This window comes from Alligator sinensis, unplaced genomic scaffold (genome assembly GCF_000455745.1).
Source record: "Alligator sinensis unplaced genomic scaffold, ASM45574v1 scaffold874_1, whole genome shotgun sequence".
Lineage (NCBI taxonomy): Eukaryota > Metazoa > Chordata > Crocodylia > Alligatoridae > Alligator > Alligator sinensis.
This window is the reverse complement of record NW_005842302.1, coordinates 1,323,581-1,339,915: the sequence shown is the minus strand read 5'-3', so window position 1 is coordinate 1,339,915 and position 16,335 is coordinate 1,323,581. Positions and strand designations below refer to the sequence as shown.

The window sequence follows — 16,335 nt, the reverse complement described above, 5'->3', positions numbered from 1 at the left end:
CCTGCTAGGCAGCCCCCCCGTCTCCTCTTCTCAGTCCTGTCCCCAGCCCCTGAACCGGGTCTCTGGACTCGCTCCAGTTTGTCCATGTCCTTTCTGAAGTGGGGGGTGTTCCCGGGGCCCTGCCCCCCCTCCCCAGGCACTTGTGTGCCCTGCCTGCCCCCCGGGGCCCTGCCGTCCCCCTCCCTCCCCTCCCCTCCCCTCCCCAGGCACTTGTGTGCCCAAGCTCCTCTTCCCCTGCCAGCAGCCGGTGCCGAGCGCTCCCACCCCCCTTGGGACAAACGGTTCAGACTCCCCAATGGAGCACGGGGGTTTCCAAGCTGGCATCGGTGATGCTTTGCCCGGGGGACCAGCCCGCATGTCCCTACTGGTGGCAGAGCGTGGTGAGCGAAGGTGTCGCCACGCAGTGACACTGGTGAAGGGGACGTGTCGGGGACGGGAGCAGTGGGGCTTTGCAGGGAAGAGAGCGTGCGGCTGAGGGCATCTGAAACCCACAGTCTTGCTGGGTGAATGGGAGTGTCAGGAGTCGGGGATGGTGTACCAGCAGTGCTGAGAAACATAGCGGGGTGGTGGGGGAACCTGTGGGGACTCAACCTCTGTGTTGTGGCCGTTTTGCGCACGGTGCATGGGAAAGCAGGGCTGGAAGGGACCGTGAGAAGTCAAGTCCGACTCCCTTCTCAGAACTGCAGCTTCTCTGTCTGAGCTGTCCCAGACAAACATCTGTTTCTGGTGCCCCGCAGAGGGTTTTGCAGCACAATCAGGTGCTGCCCATGCACAGGGTTTCCTGCATTGCTGAACTAACACCACTGAAGGAACCTGATCCGCACTTTGCAGGACGGTATGCTTGTCTGGGGCAAATCACTGTGCTTGAGCAGTGTATGAACTGTGCAGACCTCTCTGTTACCTTGCAAAAGGCAGGCAAGGAGATTGTGTTTGATGTGGCAGCATTCAGGATGGTTTTCTAAGGATGCCTTCTTTGGTATGTCTGAGCCCTACTTGCTTTACTTCTCCATCAGCCCTAACACAGGCAGTTTGTCATTGATGTTCTTTCTTGTTTGGTTTGTTAATATTATTGTTTGAGAAGAAGTGTTTCCTTTTTCCTCTTCCTAGAAATGCTTTGGCCATGAGGGACTGGTTGGGTATTTTTGACCCTCAAGACCTCTTAAAATATACTGTGCACATGCAAAACAAAACTAACTTTGAGAATATAAAAACAGTTTTGTATTTTAGATGCATCTTGATTCCTCCCCCCAACTCCTCTTAGGGCTATCTCTGTGCCCAGTGTGAAGCTAATTTCAGATAGGCCTGGCTTATTAGAAACAAAAAGGGGGCAATTTAAAATTCATATTCAAGAATGCTGAGGCCAGGTCAGGGCGTTCTTACCCCAAAATAGCTGTGTGTGCTTGGAGACAGTTCTGAGCTCTGCTAGGCTCAAAAGAAGGCATGCTGCAGCCTTTCCATACTCTTTGTTACCCACTGATGTGAAGATGTACTTTCCTCTTCAAGGAGCACTTGACAAGCTCTGTGCAGTGGCAAGGCACTGGCAGTGTCCTTTGCTTCCTTGCTTTTTACCTGTAGCACAGATCAGGGGTTCTGGTTTGATTTTTATATTGCGATTTGAGGTTATGGGGCAGGATCGGGGGTGTGGAGTGGATGACTTTTAGGTCCCTTTGGATAATAGGTGCCTGTGAATGCAGGGAATTGGATAAGATGAACTGAAGCCCCTTGCAGTCCTGTTTGTGCGACTGTAATGCAACACCTCTGGGGTAGAGGGTAGCAGGGAAGCAGTAGTGGGATGAGGGAATTCCTGGCAAGTACCCTCAAGCAAACTATTATAAGGAGACACCCCTAAGGATTTTTAATCCCTACTGAGCTGTGTCACGGTGTGAAATGTGCTCTGCAAAGTGGCTCCTGCTTTGTGGCTGGGGCCCACCCTTGAATTGATGTTTTAAGCTTCCCTTGCATCTGATTACTGCATGCGTCTCTCCCTGCCAGCTTCCATCAACGAGGATGAGCAGGGCATCATCCCTCGTGCCATGGCTGAGGCCTTCAAACTCATTGACGAGAATGACCTGATTGACTACACGGTCAGAGTGTCCTACCTGGAGGTGTATAAAGAGGAGTTCCGGGATCTGCTGCAAGTGGATACAGCCAGCAAGGACATTCAAATTCGCGAGGATGACAAGGGGAACATTGGTACGTGCAGCTGCTCTAAGACTTCCTCCTGCAGTCCCTTCCCTGGCAGAGCTGGATACTTACCCCTGCAAAGTAGTGCAAGGTGCTGCTTCTCCTTTAGCTTCTGACACTGTAACAAGGACTGTCTCTGGAACTGATTTTGGCTGTTAACAGGCTTTGCTTTGTCACTGAAGGCAAGGTTTTGGGTTTTTTTAGCTCCCCATTAGTCCCACCAAAGCTGCACAGGGACCTGACCTCCTAACACTAACCCTGCACCCACATGCCACTGTGTGCTGTTGGCTACACAAACTGGCCTGCCTTCTTGCTCTAGTTTGATGGGAGACTTGAGATTAGGCACTTTAACAAGGAAAGTAAGTGTAGTCAATAAAGCCAAAGCAGCCTTGGGGTGACCTCCATAGGGGTAGGGGTTGTTCTGAGTTGCATCTTCATTCTGGCTTGTCATACCCTTCAAGGGGTATTGGGCATTGCTAGGGCAGAAGAGATATGGGCCTTAGGTAAGAATTTTTCTGCTGCCTCACTCCTGGTTTATCCCCTTTGAAAGCTCTGTGTTTCTATACCATGGCACAGCATGGGAAGGGACAGAAGGGACACCCTCTGGCCTCAGTTCTCAGCAACACTTGAAGCATATGGCTCCTCTTTCTTCAGCATGTCTGGGACCCAGGAAGTTCAGCCAAATGATGCTGTAGAGGCCTTGCTCTTCTAGAGAGCTTGGGTGCGGCCTGGGCCCATTTTTCAGTTCTGGGGCCATTTCTGATGTAGCTCTGCTTAGCTTTTCTATCTGTGTGCGATCCATGCTGTTACATTGATAGGAAGGAGGGATTTGTTTCCCTCAATGAGCCAATGCTGGTTGTGTACTTGTGACTGAGCTTGTGTATCCTTCACAATAGCACAGCTGTGTATGCATCACAACAGTAACCACATACCCAAATAACCAAGGGGAAATCCTATACGCAGGAGACAGATTTCCCTTAGGGTGTTCTCTGAGCATGACCTAGATGCCCTTCCAGTGCTGATGTCCCGATTGTCCCTTTGTGCAGATTTCCTTGGCACCAATGCAGACTGTTTCTGCTACTCTTCTTGTCTTGTTGCAGTGCTGTATGGAGTGAAAGAGACAGAAGTGGAGGGGCTGGATGAGGTCCTGAGCCTGCTGGAAATGGGGAACACGGCCAAGCACACGGGAGCCACCCACATCAACATGCAGTCAAGCCGTTCGCACACCATCTTCACAGTGACCATGGAACAGCGGCGGGGTGCCGGCCGCCTCGCCCTCCATAACTGCTCCGTGGGCCTGGCCTCAGGCCAAGTTCTGGTCTCCAAATTCCACTTTGTAGACCTAGCGGGTTCAGAGCGGGTTGTGAAGACTGGAAACACAGGAGAGAGGCTGAAGGAGAGCATCCAGATCAACAGTGGGTTGCTGGCCCTGGGGAATGTGATCAGTGCCTTGGGAGACCCCCGCCGGAAGTGTAGCCACATCCCCTACCGGGATTCCAAAATCACCAGGTACCACAAGGCCCCTGGGCTGCTCATATGGCCTTGTCTCCTGTGCATGCTCAGTCCTGCAGCGGGGCCCTTTGGCCTCCTTATCCCTTCCCAGCATGCTGAAGGAAAGGGCTAGCTTGGTCAGTCAGGTTTGGTGTCAGAAGCCCTTTGCTTGCACAAGTTGAATTTGCTGGGACTTGCCCACAATGGTCATTCTCTGAGGCTTTCAGACTGTGCGCTTGGTTCTGAAGGCGTCAGTGGAACATCTCTTTGAAAGACCATGCATCTCCCATGCGTGAAACAGAGCCAAGGAAAGACTGAAAATCCAGCTTGTTCCAAAGCTTTTCCATTGTAATGCATCACATGGGGGTGACCCATGCTGCTTTTGCTTAAAGAATTAGGAGCTGCTGAAGAATTTCCTGCCCATTCCTGATTAGCAGTGACCTGAAGATGCTCCCATCAGACATCTGCATGGGAGCTTGTATGAAATAAGGTGGTCTCAGTCTAGTTCCCAGCACAGATGTGTCCATATTTGGACCTAGAAGTGACTCCTTTATTGTCATCTCCAGCCAGTGTTTCCAGAATCTGAATTCCTGCTTGCTCCCATTGGTGGCATCTCCAGTTAGTACTGAGAGACTATAAAGGGAGAAGTCAGCAGTGTTGCAGGCTGTTTCCTCCCTCAGGGCTGCTATCCTGACCCCTTTTACCAGGTCTAGGTAGAATATGAGGGAAGCACCTTGCAATTCTTGGGTTTCAGGAGGGGTAGTGCTGGTAAAACCCTGCCCCAGCCCCTGCATGTCTACAAGATGGTGGGCTGTGGCATTTTTCTCTGATTTTTCCTTCTCAACTCTTCTCAGGATCCTGAAAGACTCCCTTGGAGGCAATGCCCACACTGTCATGATTGCCTGCATCAGCCCTTCCTCCTCCGACTTCGATGAGACCCTCAATACACTGAATTATGCCAGCCGTGCCCAGAACATCCAGAACAAGGCTGTGGTGAACTGCCGCAAGGAGACTGAGCATGTGGAGGAGCTGCAGCTGCAGATCAAGAGCCTGCAGAAGGCGCTAGAACAGCGGCACCGCTCTGAGACCCGCATCATAAACCGCTCAGATGCGGCCAAGCAGGGCTCCCAGGACCACATGGCCCGCCTGCTGGCCGAGTGCGCTCACTACCGGACCTGCACTGATGCTGCCTACCGGCTCCTGATGGAGCTGCAGGAAGAGGGCAACCTCACGGTAGAGCAGGTCCTACGGGTGAAGGAGTGGCTGTGTGCTGTGGAGAGCGAGAGGAGCGAGTTGACCTCAGCTGGCCTGGATAGCGGCATTGAGAGCACTTCAGCAGAGGACCGAAGCCCCAAGGCACAGGGCTCCAAGCCAGCAAAGGTCCAGGTACAGAGCGTCAGCCTTGTTTGAGCACAGAGGCAGTATGACTGTGGGCCTCTGGTGTGGTTTGCTCATTGCCTGGGAGTGCTGGGGAAACTACCAGGTAGACCCAGCTACAGGAGGTGATGTTTGTCGGAACCAAACCCTTGGAGGTACCTGGTTAGAAAAGCAGAGGAAACACTGTTAGCACTGGAGATGGAGACTGAGGGCAGATTGTCCCAGGTTTCAGCACATGTAGAGGTGTGTGGAGCCTCTAAAGGCACAGGACACCAGTGTGGGCGCCACCCTGGAAGATCCAAGCTCAAATTCCTGTGGTGCTGGACAAGACCCTTCGGGCTTGTGCATGGTGAGGAAGAGGCAAACCTATGGCACACAGGCTGCTTCCCTCCTTCCCCCACCATGGGCACTTAGCTTGGAGGGTCAAGGGGCAGCCAGTTAGCATGCACAAGGAGTGCACGCAGGGAGAACATGGAGGAACTGCTGCCAAGTGATATCCCCAGGCAGATGAGCTCCTCACCTCTGCATTAGTAAAAGGATGAGGGCTGTGGCTTTGCTGTCCCCCCCAGGGTGTGTGGATAAACCCTGAGGGACCCTTTGGTACTCTGGGGAGGGGTTGTGGTATGTCAGAAGATGCATGCTCCCCCTTGTGCCCTGTACAATTTGGCTGCCATATGGATTGTGGAGTGGGGAGGCTGAGGCCCTGCTGCTGCCTGACAGCCATTTTCTAACCCTGCTAGCTCTTGGGGGCTGCGTACTAACAGTGCAGAGGCCCCCTTAGCCAAGGAGCACAAAGCACCTCACAAGCATCATCCTCGAGCCTCTGAGTCCTTCAGAAATAGGGGACACATGAAGCTCACATGACCAAGCGCTGAGAATCAGTTGTCTATGGGATGGGAAGCAACTTCTGCACAGGCCCTCAGTGCAAGACAATGGTGATGCATAGGAGGTGCATGTGCACCCCCTGAGATTGGCGGTGCACCACCCAAGAAAAGCGCCGCCGACATTGCTGGTGGCACCTGTGGGTGGTCGTCTCTCGCCACATTCCCCCTCCGCCACCGACACCACCAGTGATGTCTGTGGGCAGTTGCCAATTGCCAGTGGTCGCCACCAACACTGCTAGCAGTGTCTGCAGGTGGTCGTTGACCATGGGTTGGTGCTCACCACCCCCACCACCTCCTGCTGCCGACACCCCTGTGGCCACCTGCAGGAGCTCCCTGCTGCCAACACTACCATGGCTGCCTGCGGGAGTTCGCTGCCGCCGCCTGCAGGTAGTCTCTGTGCCCCGTCAGCCTCTGGGGCCACATGTCATTCATGGTGAAAGAGATGGGGCAGGAATGGCTGGGGAGTCCTGGCTCCTGCTGGGGCAGAACATCATTATCTTACAGGCTGGGAAGCCATGCGTTTGGGATCAGTTTCTTCTTTAGTTTTTCCTGCTAAAGAAGTCAGAGTGTGTGGCAGGGTACATAGTGCCCCAGCTTTGGGGATCCTGATGCAGTTTCTTTCTTCCCTCCCTGGGGCCAGGTGAGCCTAGAGAATGGGTGTGAATTGGGCAAGGAGGACCATGTGGTCAGGTTGCAGAGGCAAGTGGAGAGGCTAGAGGAGGAGAACCGGGACTTCCTGGCTGCCCTGGAGGATGCCATGGAGCAGTACAAGCTGCAGGTATGTAGCCTTGGCCTACCCCCATGCAAAGATCCCTTTCCCCTCCTACTGCCTTTTGGCACCAGCCAGCCCCATTCTTTGCCCTCCCTGGGTTCCCAGGGTCTCTTGCTCCCTTTGCCACCATTGCACCTTTACTCCGCACACAGACCAAGCCCATTTGAGATTTTTGATCTGAAGCACTGTTTGCCCCATGCTTCTCCTTTGTGATTGTTTTAGTGCCCAGATACACAGCCAGAGTTTCCCGCTGTTCCTCTGCCATCCCCATCTGGCTGCTGGGGTGGAGTGGGGGAAAGAGAATGGCCTGTTGGTTCCTGAGCTAGTGGCAGGCCGAGGGTGCGTGCATGGGAAACGATGTTCTTCCACCACTTCCCAGAGTGACAAGTTGCAGGAGCAGCAGGACAAGATCTTCGAGCTCCGCCTGCGCCTGGAGATGGTGGCACCCACCTGCATGCCAGAACTCCTGCAGGATGGTCACCTGGTGGGAATCATGCAGAGACCCCACACAGCCCCACTGGATGCTGGGCAGTACCACAGCCTCAGTATGGTGCCATCCAGGCCCTCCTTTGCCAACCAGAGTGGAAGGGCTTATTGCAGAAAGGTAAGTGCATCAGGCATCCCAGGTACCAGACTTCTGCTCTTGGGATCTGCGTAGTTCCCACCATGTTAGGAGCTGTAGCCCAGTCCTTCCTGCTGCACCTGAGTGGGGGAGCAGCTCCACAGTGAAACCAGTCCTTGGCTCTAAGGCTGCCTTCTCTGGCATGAGAGATTTGGGAAAACCAGGTTTTAGGCTGAGCACTCAGGCTTTGATCTGAGCTCAGGCAGCAGCACACCTGAGATCAGCTGCCTGGGTCCAGGACCTCACTAGCTCTGCTTGTAAAGTCTTTCAGCTCCATGTTGCCTTCATATCTAGCAGAGGGAGCAGGCTGACTTCAGTGCTTCTGCAGAACTCTGGTGCCTGGGTGGTGCGTGTCTGTCTGTATGCACTAACACTTCCCTTTCCCCCATCTCTCTGCCCTGGGCAGCTTAGCAGCAGCCTGTCCGATGATGGCGAGGACCTGGTGGTGTCTTCTCGAAACTGTGCTCAGAGTTTGGTCTGCAGCCTGGAGGCCAAAGATGCGGTGCTGATACAGCCGCTCAGCAAGGATTTGGAGAGGCCAGCAGAGTCATCCTCAGGAGAGGAGGAAGAGGGGGAGCCCAAACCATCTCTGCACCAGCGCAGGTGAGATGTAGCTGCTCGTGCCAAGCCATTGTCAGGCCCTGCCAGATCTTGCCCAGGACAAGGGCCCATTTGGCCACTGCCCAGAAATGACTCTGTTGCTTAACAGAGCTACAGGATTTGGGCTGGCTTTGGCTGGGAGGGCTGCATATCCCCTGCACCTGAGAGGTGCTTTTAGAACCCAGAGACCGAGTAGGAAGAATCAGGATGTGACAGTGCCTTTGTAATGCCTGAACTGCAGTCCAGAGTCTTGTTCGTAATAATTGCAGAGGCTGCTACTAGTGGAGGGCAGTGGTGTTGGCCTGAGGGCCCCAGAGCCTGAGCCTTCCCTGATGGGGCCCAGCAGAGTGACAGGGTTTGCTTTCCAGCTCTGTCTCAGCCTGATCAGGAGAGAATTGAAGGGAGCTATGTCTCTGGGGTTGTAGAGCCTTTGGCCTATCTGCTGAGGCTGCCATCTACTGTGGGTGCCTGCCCAAGGGGAAATGTGCTGACTGGAATGTGAGCCCGCCCCTTATCTCGTAGCCCCAGCCACAGTCCTGCCATCTCCTGAGCCCCACTCTCACTTAGCATCACTGCCTGATAGGCTGCGGACATTCTGGCATCCCTCTCTGTTCACCTGGTGCTACATGGCAGGTTTGGAGCAGGCCTACCTTTCTTTGGTCCTGGCTAAGCCCGGGCCCAGCTAAATGGAGCCATTTGCTGCTCTTCTAGAAATGGGATCCACAGCTGGAGCAAAAAGGAGGTTTGCAGCAAGGGGACTGAGGAGCAGAGCAGAGGCAAACTCCCACCTGGCCAGGAGAAGCCCCTTGAGCCTCCCAAGGGTAAGTGGACACTGTTCCCCTGAGGGCTTGGCAGGCAGTGCTGGGGACAGTAGCAAGAAGCATCTCCAAGTGCTCTGACTGGGGAAGGAAGGCAGTGCAGGGGCACCCTGAATGCCCAGTGCAGCCCAGCACCTGGGGGCTCTCAGGACTACTAGAGATTGTGGCCTGGCTGCTTTCATGTAGATAGAGCATTGCATGCTGGGATCTGAAGGCCTCCAGAGCTGCACGTGTGCTTCCTAGATGAGGGCAACAGGGGCTGTGTTCTGCCAGCTCTGCTGGTGGGCTGGCCTGTGTCCATAGGGATTGGGCACCTTCTGGGTGGGGTCTCAGGGCATCTTGCTCTATGTGGCAGGGGCCTGCAGGAGGACGGAGCCATCTGGTCCATGGGGTGGCCTGTCAACAAAGGACTCAGAATGGCGACTGGTGCGAGCGCAGCAGAAAATCCGGGACCTGGCAATAAACATCCGCATGAAGGAGGAGTTGATTACAGAGCTCATCAAGACAGGTGCGCAGTGGGGACAGGGTGGGGGCTTGCAGCCACAAGAAGAGCTGCAGTTCTTTCCCCAGTGAAGCTAGAGTGCACTTCCTTCCATGGCTCCCCTTCCCTCCCTGTGGGTTCCTGCCCCCCATGCCTTGTCTAATGGAAGAAGGGCTTAGCAACCAGCCCCAGCCTCTGCAACTACTAGGGTGACTAGGAAGGAAGGCCAGAGAGGGGCAAGTTAGGGGCATATCTGACTCTTGTAGGAGGTGGGTGGGGCAGAGCAAGGGCAAGTCCCCTCCCAGCCCTGAGTGGTGTGGCTGTTATTGAACAGCTGAACCCCATCAAAGCGAAATAGCTCCTTGTCATTGGAGTCAGCTTGTAACCCCTGCAAGTGGTACTGGCAAAGGTCCTGTGCCATGTTGCTACTACTCCTACTCCAGGTTGTCTGGCAGGTGCCTAGAGCCTCTGGTTGGTTTGGGAGGAGAGCTGGGAACCGGGCTGAGGGGTAGAAGCTCACACTTGCATTCCAGGCAAGGATGCCCAGGCCATGAACAAGCAATATTGCCAGAAAATCAGCGAGCTGGAGCAGGAGGCAGAGCAGGTGCGGGCTGAGCTGAGCCACAGCCAGAAGCAGTTGCAGGAGCTGGAGGGCAAGGAGCTGCAGGATGCTGGGGAAAAGCGCCGGCTGCAGGAGTACCGCACAAGGGTGGCAGCCGCACAGAGCAAGGCACAGGTCAGTGTGAGCAGGGCTGCTCAGTGCTGGCCTCCAGGGGCTTTGGCCTACCTGTCCTGGGCTATGGCCCTTGGGCTCAGAGGAGAGCTGAGGGCTGCCTCTCCACAAATGCAGACACTGGGGGGCTCTAAGGAGCAGGATCGGGGGTACTCCGCCAAGGCTAAGTGCAGCCATCCTGTGGCAGGTCCTGCGTGAAAAGCAGCAGGTGACAGAGAGGCTAGTGTCGCTGTCAGCCCAGAATGAGAAGCGGGTGCAGGAGCTGGAGAGGAACATCCAGCTGATGCGGCGGCAGCAGGGGCAGCTCCAACGGCGGCTGCGGGAAGAGACAGACCAGAAACGGCGCCTGGAGACTGAGGTGCACAAGCGGCAGCACCGGGTCAAGGTGAGTCTCAGGCTTGCTTGCTGGGCCCAGCTGGAGGGTGGGGGAAGCTGCTTGGGTGTTATGGGGAGCTCTTAGCCTCACGTGCCAACCAGGAACTGCGGTAACTCTGGTGGGATTGTGGAGTGAGGGGAAGGGCTCTGTGTCCCAGCCAGCAGCAGGCCGTGGGAGACTGTACTGCAGCACCTGGGGAAGCCAGTTAGGTTGATTGGTGGGTGAGGTCCCGAGGAGTTCAAATCTATTCCTCTGCCCCTGGCTTTGGATCAGCCCCTTCCTATGCTCTTCCAACACCCCACTGCCTCCTCCCCCCTGCACAGGAGCTGGAGCTGAAGCACGAGCAGCATCAGAAGATCCTGCGTATCAAGACTGAGGAGATTGCCGCTTTCCAGAGGAAGCGCCGCAGTGGCAGCAATGGCTCTGTCATCAGCCTGGAGCAGCAGCAGGTGAGGGGCTGGGAGCCCCACACCCTCCCAACCTGACCATATGGCATCAGCAAAGGCATGGAGTCCCTGAGCCCGCTGGGAGGAGGTGTCCTGAAATCTCCCTGCTGGGCAGGAGAAGCTCAGCCTTCGCCCCAGCACTCTCTCCGTGCCTTGGGAGAGAGTCCCACATGCTGCTGATACCCCATAGTCCCAGCCTGCCTTTTCTGGGATCCTCCCAACCCCATGAGACTCCTGGTGGGTGAGGCATGAAGTTGTGGGAATGAAACCCCATCTGCCAGAGCTAGGGCAGGTGGTTGAGAGAGGTGGCCACTGGGCAGAGCAGTCACCTGCTTCTCCAGGGGTCAGCATGCTGTTCCCTGCTCAGTCTGACTCCCTGTGCCCCAGGCTGCTACTGAAAGGTAGAGATTGCCAGCCTGCCTCCCTCCTGGGGCCATGAGGGTACATCTGCTAGGCAGATGTACTCAAATCTCCAATAATAGGGCCCACATCAGCCGAAGCCTCTGTCCCCTGACCTGACCCCAGTTCCCGGTCATTGATGCAGCTGTCTGTAACTCTCCCCTGTGTTTCACTTCCCTTCCATCAGAAAATTGAAGAACAGAAGAAGTGGTTGGACATGGAGATGGACAAAGTCCTGGAGCAGCGTCGTGCCTTGGATGAGCTGGAGGATGAGCTGAGGAAACGGGAAGCCATCGTGGCCAAAAAGGAAGCATTGCTGCAGGAGAAGAATGGCCTGGAGAGCAAGAGACTCCGCTCTAGCCAGGTGGGCAGCTGTGGGTTGCTCCAGTGTCCTGTCCCTTGGCACCTGAACTTGAGTTGGCTGGAGGGCAAGGTGCCTGGCAGGCTACAGGAGGTGCCCTGACCTGAGCTCCCTCAGCCTCCTCAGTGAGCTGTCTTGGACACCTTCCCTCACAGGGGTTTCATGGTGACTTGGATTGGATTGTCTTTGGCTTGGGCAGGTGAACTGGAGGGAGGGCAGTGGAAGGCCTGGCTTTCCCAGGACAAGATGCTTATTGGGGGTCCTGTTCCTCCTGCTGCCCCAGGCCCTGACTGATGACATTGTGCGCATGTCCAGCCGCCTGGAGTACCTGGAAAAGGAGCTGATGGAGAAGAATGGGCAGCTCCGCCGTGGCAGTGCCCACGATCAGCAGCAGATCCGGCAGGAGATCAACAACCTACGTCAGGAGAAGGACCAACTGCTCAAGCAGAGGCTGGAGATCGACAACAAGCTGCGCCAGGGCACCCTGCTGTCCCCGGAGGTACCCTGCTGCTGTGTGGGAGGGGCTGACCAGGGCTGCTGCACCTGCCCTTCCCACCCTGTACACTAGCTCCTTGTGGTCCCAGGGAAATGGACTCTGCTGGGCCCTGTCTGGCACAGATGGGAGCTACTGCAGCTGGGACAAGAGCAGTGCACGTTTGGGGCAGGAGCGGAATAGATGGGAGGGTCCTCACAAGGCCGGGACCTGGGTATAGTTTGCCCCCCATCCCTGATTCTCCTACTGGGCGAGGGGTGCTACCCCGCTCTAATCCGCAGTGACAGCAGCTGCCTTCCTCTCTCCGCTCCTGGGTGGCAGGAGGAACGGATCTTGTTCCAGCTGGACGAGGCCATCGAGGCACTGGATGCGGCCATTGAGTACAAGAATGAGTCGATCACATGCCGGCAGCGGGTGTTGCGGGCCTCGGCAAGCCTGCTGTCCCAGTGCGAGATGAATCTCATGGCCAAGCTCAGTTACCTGTCCTCCTCCGAGACGCGGGCGCTGCTCTGCAAGTACTTCGATAAGGTGGGAGCCAGCTGCACGCCCTGCCCCAGCTCCAGCCCCTGGCCTGCCATTGGGAGCTCCCCACTTCCTCCCCTTGAAGCTTGGCTTCCCCTTGTAAAGTTTCCATGCTACAAACTCAGCAGTTTTGCAAACACCTTCAGCAGGGCAAAAATGCTGGGTCCTCTCATGGGTCCCTGGGTCTCAACCAGGGCCTGGCTCCCCAGCTGTCTGCAGTGGCAGTTCATGCAGTGCCCTGCTTGCTGCTGAGGCAGCTGCTGCTCTGTGAGGGACAGGGCTCCCTCAAAGTTCATGTTCTTCCTACACCATGAAATGGCCTTGGTCAGTTGCTGGACATGGGGAAGGAGGTTGCCAAACCCAAGGAAGGCCTGACTGGTGGCTTGCTCTGGGGCCCTGGGCAGGTGGTGACACTGCGAGAAGACCAGCACAGGCAGCATATTGCCTTCTCGGAGCTGGAGATGCAGCTGGAGGAGCAGCAGCAGCTGGTGTCGTGGCTGGAGGTGGCGGTGGAGCGCCAGCGCCTGGAGATGGATCGCCAGCTTACTCTGCAGCAGAAGGAGCATGAGCAGAACATTCAACTCCTGCTCCAGCAGAGCCGCGGTGAGTCCCAGCCACCTCCCCTGCTCCCTGCAGCCCACAGGCTCCCCGACAGCCGTGCCTGAGCCAACCCTCTTCCCCCCCCTCCCTTCACAGGGTAATTACAGCAGCCTTTTCAAGGCCAGCCTTGCACCTTCTCTTTGTAGAGCACCTGGATGAGGGGCTGGCCAGCAGCAAGCTCCAGTATGAGGCAAGGATCCAAATGCTGGAGAAGGAACTGAACCGTTACATGTGGGCAAACCAGGAGCTGAACCAGAGGCTGAGTGGTCTGAGCCACCTGGGTGGGCAAGCCCGAGGTAAGGGAGGCTGCAGTTACCGCTGGCAGGGTTAGCAGTACTTTCACATGCATTTGTATGAGCAGAGGAGTCTAAACGAGTGATGCTCAACCTTTCGGCCCTGTGGGGTGGGGTGGTCCATGTGCCAGAGCCCCCAAGCCAGGCTCTGGGGCCTGGCATCACCTCCAATGGCCCCTTTGCACTGGGATTGGTCCCCGGGGTCCTGGCACTACCCTGCTCTACCAAGGTTGAGTCCTAGGGGCACCCTTTCCCATCAACACCCCCCCACCCCCCCATTAGGATTTGGGCCTGGGGCCTGGTGCTGCCTCCACCTAGCCCTGTACACTGGGATCAGATGCTGGATCCAGTGCACAGGGTGTGGAGTTCCTTAAGGGTCTGGACATTTAGCTGTGAAAGAGCAGTGCCATCGCTCTCCTGCCTCAAATTTCCAGATCTGTGGGGAGCCCAACAGGCTGGATTACACGGGACTGCAGGCTGGGCACTGAACACCCCTGGCTTAAATTGCTTCTGGAGCAGCAAGGTGAGCAGGGAGCATCCCCTGCCAGAGGCTGTTGCTGTAGGTGAGGCTTACACAAGCAGCAGGGGAGACACACTACAGACCCATTCACTCCCCTGGATAACAGGTGCCCCCAAGTTCCTATGTTGTCCAGCAGTGAGGGGTGGCTGTCGTGACTGAATGCTTGTTGTCTCCTGCAGGACTGGAAAGGAACTTGCCTGGGGCTGGAGACAGAGCTCCCACCCTGCCTGCAACCAGTGAAGTACCTGACCCAGCTCTCGTGGATTCACAGCCCGCCTGCACTGGAGAAAGCTCCAGGTGCCAGGAGGAAAACAGAGACTTGGTGCATGCACCCCTGCCCGCTACATGGCGGCGCTCCTCCCTGCCCAATGATTGCCCACCAGAGCTCCGGCAGAGGGAGGCCGAGCACGTGCTCAGGTCAGGGCAGCCCCACGAGGTGCTGCTTCCCTGGAACCCGGCGCTGTTGCCCAAGTGCCGGCGGGAGCTGCGCAGAGCCAGTCCCAGTGTGGCAGCTGTGCCTTGCCACCCTGCCATAATCGATGTGAGGAGAAACCCACTGTAGCCCAAGGCTCAACACTAACCGTGCGCCAGGCTGGAAGAGCAGCTGCCACTGGGCAAACAGGGTACTCTCCCACTCGCCTTAGCCAGGCCTAACACACCAGAAAGGGAACACCACATCACAGGGGCAACATGTCACTTAATTCCACTGTGAGTTTCCCATACAGGCAGTCTTCCCTGTTCCTGCTTCCTACCAGGGAGGGGCAGACAGAGCTCCCCTCCTGCCCTCAGACACTGCAGGCTTGGCTGTGTCCACAGGAAAGGCCTGTGGGCTAGGGCTAATGCCAATGTACATAGATTTGTAGTAGCTTTTATACATTTCTACTGTCACTTTCTAATAAAGCAGAGTGCATTTTATTAAAGGAGGCATGTGCCCCAGTCTCTTATGCGAGTATACGGACTTGGAGCCCATCCTAGCATTCATTGTAGGTAGAGGTGCCCCAATATATCCATCACATATCGGATCAGCACCGATAAAAGGAAAATTAGCATTATTGGCAATTTGCTTTTTTTGGCCAGTGTAGCAAATATTGTCACCAATAAATGCTGCATGCAGGTGTGTGGTTGCAGCATGCATGTGGCCAGGAATACAGCTGGGCATCTTGGAGAGCAGTGTCCTGCGGGTAAGTTGTGGGGTGGGGGGCGCAGATTGAGGCCCCACTGTGAGGGAGGGGCAGGGACAGGTGCTGCTCAGCCAGGACAGTAAATGCAACTGCTGGGAGCAGGACAGCTGTGGCTGTCCCCCAGACTTATACATGGGGTGAGGGTGGGTTGTAGGGTCGGGGCCAGGGGCTGTGTCAGCCTGGCAGGGTGGGGCTGGGCTGAAGCTACACTCAGGGTGCATGGTGGCAGCACTGGGAGCAGGGGCTACGGGGAAATTTGGGGTGGCTGCAGCCCACCCTGTAGCCCCCTGGCTCAGCCCCCGGCGGGCAGTCTGCCTTCACCCCGAGCACAAATCCAGGGAGTACGTGACCCCCATGTCTCCCCTGGGATGAGTTCAGCAGTAGGGAGCCACCCGCGGCTCCATCCTGCTCCTGGTGGAGTTACATTCACTGCCTCAACTGTGGTGGCCTTGATCTGCCCCATGCCCCTTCTCTCCTCCAGTGCCTCCCCCCGCCTGGATTTATTTGCCTGGCCTGCTCTCCAAGCTGCCTGGCTGCATTCCAGTATCCAATATGGCTGGTTAATAATTGGCCATCAATAGCAGCCAAGAAAACCTTTATCAATTCACCCGATTGTAGGGAATTTTGTCTGTTCCTTTTTTCCCCGGTGAAAAGCTCCCATTTTTATTTCCGTATGGTCACAGCAAACCAGGTTCAGTGCACAAGACCCCATCCTGGATCTGTATGTTTATGGGCATAGGGCTTGGATTTTACAGCTGTGTCTGAATGCTGCAGCTGGCCTGTGTTGTCCCTTCTTTTGTGTAAATAGGAAGCACTCTCCTCGAGCCTGCAATCAGATAAGTATAAGTCTTTTCAGGAGTGGATTAAGTCTTCCCCAGTGCTTCACACTAGCTGCCTCCTCTGCAGTGCCTGGGTTTTGTAGATCCCAAACCTAGTGTCTAACCTTCCCATGCATTAGATGAGCAAAGCCACCAAACAGAGCTGTGGATTCCACAAATGACAGCACAGCACCTAGAAGTGCTGCAGTGTGCAGCATAGCAACAGATTTTTTTGCAACTCCAGCCCCAAATCTCTTGAATGTCTTGTGCTGAATGAAAGCAGAAGCCTCCAGCAGGAAAGAGGAATCCATTTTGTTCTTCCTCAGTAATTGCAACTTTTTTATTCAAGCCTCTGCCTCATTCA

The 16,335-nt window shown here is 55.8% G+C and overlaps 1 protein-coding gene across 6 annotated transcripts; it reads left to right on the top strand.

Moving 5' to 3' along the window:
* The first annotated feature begins 271 nt into the window (after nucleotides 1-271).
* KIF7 (kinesin family member 7) lies at nucleotides 272-14,915 on the top strand. Of its 6 annotated transcripts, none has more exons than XM_025209680.1 (18): nucleotides 274-2,193; nucleotides 3,285-3,693; nucleotides 4,530-5,061; nucleotides 6,577-6,714; nucleotides 7,088-7,312; nucleotides 7,737-7,933; nucleotides 8,642-8,751; nucleotides 9,104-9,256; nucleotides 9,763-9,965; nucleotides 10,150-10,347; nucleotides 10,662-10,787; nucleotides 11,371-11,547; nucleotides 11,828-12,043; nucleotides 12,359-12,565; nucleotides 12,964-13,162; nucleotides 13,306-13,455; nucleotides 13,887-13,975; nucleotides 14,152-14,915. In XM_025209680.1, exons 1-18 carry the CDS (start codon nucleotides 1,974-1,976, stop codon nucleotides 14,506-14,508), a joined length of 3,906 nt encoding a protein of 1,301 aa, XP_025065465.1. In that variant the 5' UTR covers nucleotides 274-1,973; the 3' UTR covers nucleotides 14,509-14,915. The 6 variants fall into 6 exon arrangements, with proteins under 6 accessions (XP_025065467.1, XP_025065465.1, XP_025065464.1 ...); XM_025209679.1 differs by having other exon boundaries at nucleotides 13,887-14,015; XM_025209682.1 differs by lacking the exon at nucleotides 7,088-7,312 and having other exon boundaries at nucleotides 272-2,193; nucleotides 13,887-14,015.
* The last annotated feature ends 1,420 nt before the right edge of the window (nucleotides 14,916-16,335 follow it).

Coding starts and splice junctions, on each gene's coding strand:
- KIF7 (XM_025209679.1), top strand. CDS start 1,974: ATGCGTCTCTCCCTGCCAGCTTCCATCAACGAGGATGAGCAGGGCATC. Junction 7,934..8,641: donor CCATCTCTGCACCAGCGCAG/GTGAGATGTAGC, acceptor CTGCTCTTCTAG/AAATGGGATCCACAGCTGGA. Junction 13,163..13,305: donor CCTGCTCCAGCAGAGCCGCG/GTGAGTCCCAGC, acceptor TTCTCTTTGTAG/AGCACCTGGATGAGGGGCTG.